The sequence below is a fragment of the Scyliorhinus torazame genome, chromosome 1, assembly GCF_047496885.1.
Source record: "Scyliorhinus torazame isolate Kashiwa2021f chromosome 1, sScyTor2.1, whole genome shotgun sequence".
Classification (NCBI taxonomy): domain Eukaryota; kingdom Metazoa; phylum Chordata; class Chondrichthyes; order Carcharhiniformes; family Scyliorhinidae; genus Scyliorhinus; species Scyliorhinus torazame.
Genome location: NC_092707.1, coordinates 401,670,069 through 401,680,886, shown reverse-complemented (window position 1 = coordinate 401,680,886; position 10,818 = coordinate 401,670,069). Strand labels below are relative to the sequence as shown.

The following is a 10,818-nucleotide window of genomic DNA, read 5'->3' as shown; positions in this document are numbered from 1 at the left end:
CTCAGACAGGAATTCTGACCTGCCGTGGCAGGCGGGAGCAGAAGATCCCACTGTCATTTGCCTCTGGCATGGAACCAATGTTTGGATCTCCCATCCACCATTACACCCGTCGCGTGGGAAAACTCTGCCCTCGGTCATTAATATATCAAGAAAAGCTGCATCCTCATTATCGACCTCTTGAGAATCCCTACTGTATACCATCCTCCAGATCCAAAAACAACTGTTCACCCCTGTCCTGTCACCCAGCCACAATCTGTGCTTTTATTCCTTGGGCTTCAACTTTGCTGGCAAGCTCGTGTGGCACTCTTATTAAATGCCTAATTATTTTGAACTGCCTGGAGAGGGGCACGTTAGCATTGTGGTTCTGTTACCGAAGCAGTAATTCAGAGGCCTCAAATAATAGCCCAATCGAACCTGTGTTCTACTGTCTGTATTTGCATAATAAGACACCTTGGACAAGAGAAATGGCCTTGGTTTGATATTCTTTTAATACTATACAAGACAATACTAAACCAGGAGGTTCCAGGAGCAAGGAAACCAAACGAGTAACGTCAAAGAAAGAGGTGCCAGCTAGCAACATATATTACTATTTACTTAATCGTTTTCAATCTGGGCTGGAACATACTGCAGTAAAAATATATACCTACACTACCTGGAGAATCCTGTATCCAGTTGCACGCAGATTATAATCTACAATACAGTGATACAAATAACAGTATGATACAAAATAGTTACAGGCAGATTAATGTAATCATGTCTGTAAAGATTCAGAAAAGGTTAACGCCACACAGTTGTTAGTGACAGTGTGGCAGGTACAGGTGCTGGCACCTGTCTCATGGGAACGCTGCAGGACTGATGCATTTCACGTCATCTCGGGCAAGGTGTGAGCTTGGGCTTGGCTGTCCCTCGTCCTGAGAGCTGCTCGCTGAGGGTCACTTCTCCAGCTGTTGAGGGGAGCTGAATGCTTCGTAGACATTGGCAGCAAAGTCCTTCACCTGTTCCATCAGCAGCAGATCCTGGGCAGCAATGAGAGCAGACACTCAGCAACACATGCATTTATAGAGCAACCACCACCTTTACCACAGGAGAGCAGCCGGGGATCTTTCGAGAAGGAACAATCAGATACAAATGGAGAACAGTCAAGAGGAGCAATTAAAGCTGGGTCAAAGAGGTGACTTTTAAAGAAGGGGAGGTGGAGAGAATTCCGTATCATGGGTCCAAGGTGACTGAGGGCATAGTCCCCAGTATTGGAACATAGGTGTGAGCGGTGCAGGGGGAATGCAGAAGAAGCCAGAATTGAGGGAATAGACAGCTCTTGGGGGAGGGTTATGGGCCGGAAGAGCTTGAACAGATACGGAGAAGGCAAAGCCATGAGGAGATTTGAATGCAAGACTGAGAATTTTAAATTGGAGGCATGAGGGTATGGAAAGATAATGTAGTTCCAATAAAGAGAAGGGGAAAAAAATTGGGGCAGACTTGGCGGTTTATGTTCAATACACATCAGGTACAGGCTCCAACTTCACCTTCCTTGTTTGTTCCAGGTTTTCTTACAGAAAGACATGTGGGGCGGGATTCTCAGACCCCCCCGCCGGATCGGAGCATCGCCGGGGGCTGGCGTGAATCCCGCCCCCGCCGGTTGCCGAATTCTCTGGCACCGGATATTCGGCAGGGGTGGGAATTGCGCCGCGCCGGTTGGCGGCCCCCCCCCCGCCCCCCGGCGATTCTCCGGCCTGTGATGGGCCGAAGTCCCGCTGCTGGAATGCCTGTCCCGCCGGCAAGAATCAAACCACCTCTCTTACTGGCGGGACAAGGCGGCGCGGGCGGGCTCCGGGGTCCGGGGGGGGGGGGGGGGGGGGGGGGGGGGGGGGCGCGGGGCGATCTGGCCCCAGGGGGTGCCCCCACGGTGGCCTGGCCTGCGATCGGGGCCCACCAATCCAGACGGGCCTGTGCCGTGGGGGCACTCTCTTCCTTCCGCCTTCGCCATGGTCTCCACTATGGCGGAGGCGGAAGAGACCCCCTCTACTGCGCATGCGCGGGGATGCCGTGAGTGCCCGCTGACGCTCCCGCGCATGCGCCGCACGGCAAAGTCATTTCCGCGCCAGCTGGCGGGGCACCAAAGGCCTTTCCCGCCAGCTGGCGGGGCGGAAATCAGTCCGGGGCGGGCCTAGCCCCTCAAGGTGAGGGCTCGGCCCCATAAGATGCGGAGAATTCCGCACCTTTGGGGCGGCGCGATGCCGGACTGATTCGCGCCGTTTTTGGCGCCGGTCGGCGGACATCGCGCCGATTTCGGAGAATCCCGCTTATGATTCCTGACTCTGCACAATAGTGGCCAGCTTTAATTCTGAGTGCTGCAGAGTGGAGCTTTGATCCAATGCTGTGCATTAGACAGCAATCAGTCCAAGCTGGAGCCAAGGTAGATCAGTGGGGAATCTAAAAGAGGGCAAGATCCAGGCAGTATCAAACTATAAAGACAATTGCAGTGGCATAATGTTATTGTTGCTGGACGGGTAATCCAGAGACCCGGGGTAACGCTCTGGGGACCTGGGCTTGAATCCCACCAGGGCAGATGGCGGAATTTGAATTCAATTAAAAAAATTCTGGAATTAAAAGTCACATGATGGCCATAAAATCTTTGTCGATTGTCGTAAAACCCCATCTGGCTCACTAATGTTCTTTAGGGAAGGAAATCTGCCGTCCTTACCTGGTCTGGCCTACATGTGACTCCAGATCCACAGCAATATGGTTGACTCTTAAATGCCCTCAGGGATGGGCAATAAATGCTGGCACAGCCCGCGACGCCCACACCCCATAAACAAATAAAGAAACATGACTTTAAAAACTGGGAAGGCCAAGACAAACATTGGAAGGTATAGCCCTGGGTGAAACTAGTGAGAGAGAGGGAAAACAAGTTGAGAAACAATGTTTAATTGACAGTATGGAGTGCAGGAGATTCCGGTACTTTTGAGATCCAGGAAGAAATGCATTAGGGATGATGGGAAATCGGGAACCGATTGTCACGAAGTGAGGATGCAGCGAGCAGGAGAACTGCATCCACAAAATGACGTAATGCTCACCTGAACAAAATGGCTGGGTGTCTCACTGCAGGTCGAGTGTATCTGCCCATTAATAATCGGGATGATTTTAGCGAGGGGAAGTTGAATATTGGACAAGCTGCCAGGAATAGAGAATAATAAATGTGAAGTGAGAGGGACAACTGGTTGTTTGTGCAACTGATTAATAAGTGTAGGATGTGAGGAACTCACAGACCTGTCTGCTGTCAGCCCACTGCTCTCTCAGCCCAGTTAACAGCCACGTATGAAGGGTGTAATCAGCCCAAGCCTACTGCTCTAAGGCACATCAGGCCACAATCATTGTGGACTGACCTTTATAAACATCTCCCCATCAATCTCCACATACAATCTAAAACCTCAGAAGCTTGTCAGGGCCATCATCAATACTAATCTTCAGCCAGCCAAGAATATAATCTCCTTTTACTACTGAGTTCCTGGAGCCCGGGAAGATTAGCTGAGGTACTGATGATCACAAAGGATATAATCGAAAACCCAAATTGAAGAAGCAGGAAGGTGGTTCTGGGTTTAGATGGAGGATGGTGCATGTATGGAGCAGACTGCTGGGTGGGAGCTGACGGCATTGGGAAAAAAACATGGTACTGCGGTTACTGTCAATCTGAAATAAAACAGAAAATGCTGGAAATACTCGACGGGTCAGGTAACACCCATGGCTAAAACGTTAACTCAGTTTCTCTCTCTGCAGGTGCTGCCTGACCCGTCGAGTATTCCCAACATTTTCTGTTTTATTTCAGATTGACAGCAGCCAGCAGCGTTTAGCTTTTGTTGTTGTGGCGCTAGGGGCTACGTTTGACAGGGGAATGGCAACCAGGTGTGAAAGGCAGAGGTTTGAGGGCTGGCTGGATGATTCCTCCTGTGCAAGACAAGTCTGCTTTTGCCAGCTTGAAGAACAGTACCATGTTGTCGGCCAATTGGTTAAATAGCCTTGTCGCATCCGGCACATTCTTGCAGTCGAGTGGGACTCTGCCAGGGGACTGGGTCCTGACCTGGGCAGGTCTCGGCAGACTACAGCCCTGTTCTGTCAGGGCAGGTGTCTGGCGTGCAATCATCAGTCCTGTGGTTCCTGTTAATCTGAGGGAGGCAGGGCCAGCAGGTACGCTCACTTCTGGGTCTTTTCTTCAAAAGCTTTAACTCAAATCTCCTCTCAAGGTTACCAGAATAATCAAGCAACTCACAAAATTGTACAGCAAAGGAGGCCACTTGGCCCAATGTGGCTGTGCCAGCTCTTTGAATGAGCGACTCAATACCTTCCAATGCTGAAAATGTTTCCTCTTCCAAGGACTTACCCAATTGCAATTAGGGACGGGCACAAAATGCTGCCCGAGCAACAACGGCCACAACCCCTGAATGAGCTTTTAAAACATTCCTTTTGAAAGGGAAGAAATCTGCGTCCAGCAACCTTCCAGGCAGTGACTTCCAGATCATAAGTGAAAACATTTCTCATTTCCACTCTAGCTATTTTGCCGCTTATCTTAAGGCCGATGGCCTCTGGTTACTGATCCTCCAGTCTGTGGAAATAATTTCTCCCTATTTTTCATTTATCAAAACCCTCATAATCTTTAACACTCTATTAAACCTCCTCTTAATCTTCTCTGCTCGAAGGAGAAGGATCCCAGTTTCTCCACGTAATGGAAGACCCTTATCCCTGGTGTCATTCCAATCTCGCAAGGCCTTGGGCATGGTGCCCGAGACTGGGCACTGGACTGCAGCTGAGGTCTAGCAGGTGATTTATAAAGGTTTGGTACAACTTATTTGTTTTTGTCACCTCTACTCAAAGCAAGGTTTCTGTATACCGCTAGCTCTGGCCACATTTCTCCTGCTCTCACCTCTCGAGTGGTGCATTGCGCTGCGGAGATGCACTGACCTGTTGATCTTTCCATTTTGGGCCAGTTCTTGCTCTGTTGGTTTGAAGAACTCTGCCATGTTGTCCAGCAGTCGGCTAAATCCCCGATTCAAGCAGGAATTCAAAACTGTGTTGAAGTCTGGACTGTAACATTTATATAAAGTAATAGATAGTTAACAATCGCCATTTTGCTTTGGTTTTAGCGACTGAATTTAGACGCCTCAGCTAAATCTCATACAGACCTTTCCAGCATATCTCTAGTTTCGTTTAGAAGTTTCAATGTGGTCACATCCTTCTCTGTCAAACCACAAGCCTGTGGGGAAAAAATAAGATTTTATAGAAATTTCAATGACAGATCTTACATTAGACCTCATGCATTAGCACAAATCTAACCTGGCTGTGGGACACAGGCTTCCAAACTGATTCATGGCCTCGACTGATGGGGGACACTGCCTGTGAGGGCAGTAGAAAATGGAATTCTTTGGACTCATGCTCAAGAGCCATGGGCATTTGTTTTCCATCAACTAATTGCATGCTCTGTCCAATTCTTTTGCTTGTCTCAACACTTCTCTGTACAACGCTTCTCGGTCCTGGTCTTGCTGTGAGTTAGAAAGAATTGGGGAATACTACTAAGAGGGACAGCCATATCACAGCTTCCCGCGGAACGTAATTCAGTTGATAACAGGGTCTTGAGGCTACTGTGGGTTAGGCTATCTGGGCGGCCGAAGAAGACAGTAGATTGAATGGGCGGCTCGGTGGCACAGTGGTTAGTACTGCTGCCTCACAGCGCCAGGGACCCGGGTTCAATTCTGACCTTGGGTGACTGCGCGGAGTCTGCACTTCCTCTCCGTGTCTGGGTGGGTTTCCTCCCACAGTCCAAAGATGTGCAGTTTAGGTGGATTGGCCATGCTAAATTGCCTCTTGGTATCCAAAGGTTAGGTGGAGGCTATGGAGATCGGGCCTCTTTCTTCAGAGGGTTGGTGCAGATTCGAAGGACCAAATTACTTCCTTCTGCACTTAGGGATTCTATAAGAATGTGATGCGGATTTACACTGAGCCAGAAGGCTGCACTCTGTCATAGTGTGTACCAGACAGAATGCCCCAGGAGGACTGAGAGTTTAGATGCCAATGAAACTGCATTGCTGCTTTGTATGAAACCATACTGCAAACTCCCAGTGCCAATGCACAGCAGCAGAGTATAGGCCGAAACCAAATGGTTTTTCAACACTAGGGGAAAGCAGCTGCTGTGTACCAAGTGGTGCCAGGGAGCAGAGAGGAGATAGCCAAAGGCCACTTCCCTGCAGTACCTTACAGCTGGGTTCAGAGTCAAGATGGCGGAAGAGGCCAATCAGCCCTGGAATACTGGATGCTGAGATATCAACAAAAAGGGGAGAAATAAAAGTGACTGTGTGTTAAAGCATTAGTGATGCTGTCCAGGGCGTAGCTGACTCACGCGGACCGAGAAGGTCCCAGTTTCCAACGTCAGTCAGTCTGTGCTGAATCAGATGCTCTCAGTTGTGGTGCTACAACTGGACTCAGTAGCTCTGGGTTAGGAAAGGGCAACCTGGCTCAGACCTTAGCCTGTTATCCAATGAAGTCAGGCTGGAAGCCGGTGGCAGGTTGAGACTCTGCAGTGAGGTGTCAGCGGTTGAACTAGTCTTCCAACAATTTGCCACTGAGGGTGACAAATGAAAAATGGCGAGTCGAGTGATGGATTCGAGGGCTTGTGTCCAAGCAAACAGTCAGGGAGAACGATGGAGGAATCATAGAAAGAGCACTCATGTAGCAACGTACCCGATTGGCTTCAGGGCACATTGGTGCTCGTTTAGAGTCAAACCATACCTGGGAGGCTAAGGTGCTCTCCTCATTGGGAATTAGATACCAACACAGCGGGGACCCAGTCTCTGGCTCACTGGACTGACCGCGATGCTCTACCAGCTGCCGGATTTCACCCAGATACCGTTCCAGCTCCTGCAGTGACACGCACTGCTTCAGCGACACACTGTGTGGAGAAACAAACTGGGCGTTAGCACTCATACAGCCTAGGCTTACAAAGTCTTTATAGCACAAGAAGCAGGTGTCTATGCTCCACACAAGCCTCCTCCCATTCCCCTTCATATCAATCTATCCCTCTAATCCTTTCGGAACACAGAACGTATGAGCTGGAGTAGGCTCTTCAAGTCTGCTGCATCATTCAGTAACATGCATGGGTTGATCCAGTTTCCCTTTAAACGCATTTAGGCTTTTCACAGAATAATACAGCAGAGGCCCTTCAGCCCATCGATTCTGCACCAACATATGAAAAACACCTGGCCTGCCTACCTAATCCCATTTGCCATTCACCTCAACCAGTCCCTGTTTAGCACAGTGGGCGAAACAGCTGGTTTGTAAAGCAGAACAAGACCAGCAGCGCGGGGTCAATTCCCGTTCCAGCCTCCCTGAACAGGCGTCGGAATGTGGCGACTAGGGGCTTTTCACAGTAACGTCATTGAAGCCGACTTGTGACAATAAGCCATTATTATTATTATTCAAGACAGTAAGCCAATGCTGTGTTTTTTTATCTTATCTTGCATTGCTACTTTTAATGATTTATGTATCTGTATCCCAGTGAACATAAAGATATCAGTAGTCCTTTAGAAAGACCACAAGATATGTGCAAGTACAGCTGTTTAGCAGAGAGGGCTGGGCATGAACAGGCTATTGGAAAATACCTTAACAGCAAGGGGGATCTTTGACTTCCTTTGAAGGTTACCAATTCTGGCTGGACATTTTACTGGAGGTTGCAACACATAACCATAGTCTTTCTTTAGCCCTGTTCAGTTAAACAGTCTTTATTTGTCACCATCACCATTGAGGACAATCAGCCCACTTGATTGGCACCCCATCCGTCACCTACAACATCCACTCTCTCCACCACTGGCGCACAGTGGCAGCCGTGTGTACCATCTACAAGATGCCCTGCAGTAACTCACCAAGGCTCCTTCGACAGCACCTTACAACACATGACCTCTAAGGATGAGGGCAGCTGACACATGGGAACACCACCTCATGCAAGCTCCCCTCCAAGTCACTCACCATCCTGACTTGGAAATATATTGCCGTTCCTTCACTGTCGCTGGGTCAACATCCTGGAAGTCCCTCCCTCTCAGCACAGTGGGTGTACCTACACCACATGGACTGCAGTGGTTCAAGAAGGCAGCTCACCACCACCTTTGCAAGGGCAATTAGGGATGGGCAATAAAGGCCCACATCCCATAAATGAATTTGAAAAAATTCTAACTTCAATACGTTTTCAACCGAGAAACAAAACTTTTCAAAGGAAAAACACCTTTTGTTAAGGCCCCCATAATTTTGCTCTCAGCACTCTCCAGGGGTTTGATCTCCAGCTGCTGAGGCTCCAGTATAATCCAGGAGAGCTGGCAACACAACTTCTGCTGGACCTTCCCACCTTGCTCCAGTTAGGTGACGCTCAATGGTGGGGTACTCTCAGGATGGGACGTTAAACAAAATCGTCATCTGCCCGCTTAGGCTAATTTAAAAGATCCCATGTCACTATTTCGAAGAAGAGCTGGGGAGTGTTCACTGGTTTCCGGGGGCAACGTTTACTCTCAATCAGCATCACAAAAGCATTCGGATTGGGCCATAACGTGCTCAGAGTTCTAATCAGTGGTGGATTACCACTCTGTACTCACTTACCTGTAAAGTTCTAAAGTACCTGTCTCACAGGACCTTCCGGAGTCAGGCTGGCGGAGATTCAGGCAGCGCAGCGCGGTCCCGGCTCCAGTGGCGAACTGCAAAAGAAGCCGAGCAAAGGAGGACATGCCCCCTTTTTTACGGCATATTCATCAGGGGGTGTATATTTGGGGGAGGGGATGTAGCGGGGTTTCCCTTGCGAGGCTCGGTCTGGGTGTTTAAAATAGTAATGCTGAAGTTAGAAGTGCTTTCATTTTTTCTAACTCTTTCAGAGTAACTATTAGCGTATCACTGGCAGCGTGATCCTAAGTTTAGCAACTTGAATCGCTTTGTCGGATGGTTCCCAGCGCAGTTGTCCAGGGGAAGTTAGCGCTTCTGGACAATTGCCGCGTAAACACTTACCTGGGAACTTCCGAGAGGGATTGAGCGCATCTTTGGGGTTAACCCCAAATCTGACACTGGGGTGCCAGGGGGTTAAGAGATCATTATCTCACTGTTGTGTGAGACAGCCTGCTGTGTATAAAGTAGCTGCAGCATTTCCAACATTACAACAAAATCTATACTTTGTTGGCTGTAAAAATCTTGGGGTCATGCAAGTGCTATTTAAATGCCAGCTCTGTCTTTCAGTTCTTTTTTAAATGCAGGACAACGTGGAAACTGTTCAAATCTGAGCATGAGATTTGTGGCTCCATCTTGTTTGGACACTGAAGCGGAATATTGACAGACACCATGATACTTACTTTCCAATCACATTCTGCACAGCTTTCTTCACCACTGTAATCAGTTCATTCAAACCTAAACACAGAAACACAAACAGCTATCATTAGATGCTCAGATGTAGTCTAAAGGGGCTTTCCAGCTGGGCAGACTTCAGTTGACCGCTCTCCCAGCACCAGCAAGGGTCATGGAAGGGCTCTATTCTTGGTAGCCGTGGAGACTCCTGTTCCCGTGGTTGTAACGAGCCACTGTTGGAGACTCCCGGCCTGCCAAACACACAGACACTTTAACATGACCTCAGCCTGGTCTTAACACTCCTCTGAAAAGCTCGGATAAATAAAGAACAATTGCAATGTTATTGTTATCCTATCCGCCATCTCCAAAAGGATTACCACCAAACCCCGTCCCTGTCGTGGGACTGGATGTGAGGCGGAGAGATTCATCAGCATGGGCTTAAATTCTCTGGACTTAGAAGAATATGGGGTGATTTCATTGGAACTTCCAGGAGTCCAAAACTAGGGAGCATGCTCTCACAATAAGGAGCAGAGTAGGTGGGCTATTTGGTGCCTCAAGCCTGCTCTGCCATTTGATAAGATCATGACTGACCCGATTGAGGCTTCAACTCCACTTTCCTTTCTACCCTCACAACCCTCGTCAACCAAAAGTATGTCTCACTCAGGGCCAACTCTACTGAGAATTCCACTGACCCACGACCACAGAGAGAAGAAATCCTCCTCATCTGTCTTAAAATGCGAGAGCCCTTATTTTTAAACCATGCCCCCACCTCCCGGTTCTATTCTCTTCCACACCAGGAAACATTCTCGCAGCTTCCACGCCTCTCACGATCTTATGCATTTCACTTCTTGTTCTTAGAAACTTCCATGGATACGGGCCCAGTCTGTCCAACCTTTCCTTGCAAGATAATGTCGCACCCCAGGAATCAGTTGAGTGAACGTTCTCTGAACTGCTCCTTAGGCAAGGAGACAAAAACAGTACTCCAGGGGTGGGCTCACCAACATTCTGTTCAACTGCAGCAAAACTTTTGTTTTCCATTCTCCCCTGCAACAAACATTTAAGACTGCGATGAGGAGAAATGTCTTCATTCAGAGAGCTGCGAACCTTTGGAATTCCAGAGGGCTGTGGATGCTCAGTCACCGAGTACATCCAAAGTAGAGATTAATATGCTTTTGGATACTAAGCGTGTCAAGCAATAGGGCTAAAAGTGGTGCTGAGGTACATCAGCAAAGAATTCACACAATAACCCGCCAGACTCCTGCTCCTGATATTCTTGCGTGACTGCAGATATTTAGACGGTCCTCAGAAGGAGCAACTCTCACTATAGAAAGGCGAGTCCATTGTCACAATACTCCGGACCACTGTGTGGGCACAGCCCCACCCACTGGTGGAGAGCTTTAGCAGCAGGTAATTGTGTCTCTCTACCCAGTCACCTAACCCAGGACTTACGAGGGCCGATTC

The 10,818-nt window shown here is 48.8% G+C and overlaps 1 protein-coding gene across 1 annotated transcript in view; it reads right to left on the bottom strand.

Annotated features, from left to right (window-relative positions):
- Positions 1–465: 465 nt before the first annotated feature.
- pex3 (peroxisomal biogenesis factor 3) overlaps positions 466–10,818 on the bottom strand; it is a 31,629-nt gene continuing 21,276 nt past the window's right edge. The window contains exons 7-12 of the mRNA XM_072513994.1: positions 9,366–9,420; positions 6,775–6,934; positions 5,175–5,245; positions 4,954–5,076; positions 3,075–3,171; positions 466–1,016 (exon numbers count right to left, since the gene is read on the bottom strand). Coding sequence (XP_072370095.1) covers positions 933–1,016; positions 3,075–3,171; positions 4,954–5,076; positions 5,175–5,245; positions 6,775–6,934; positions 9,366–9,420 — 590 coding nt within the window. The 3' untranslated portion in view covers positions 466–932. The remainder of the gene's footprint in view (positions 1,017–3,074; positions 3,172–4,953; positions 5,077–5,174; positions 5,246–6,774; positions 6,935–9,365; positions 9,421–10,818) is intronic.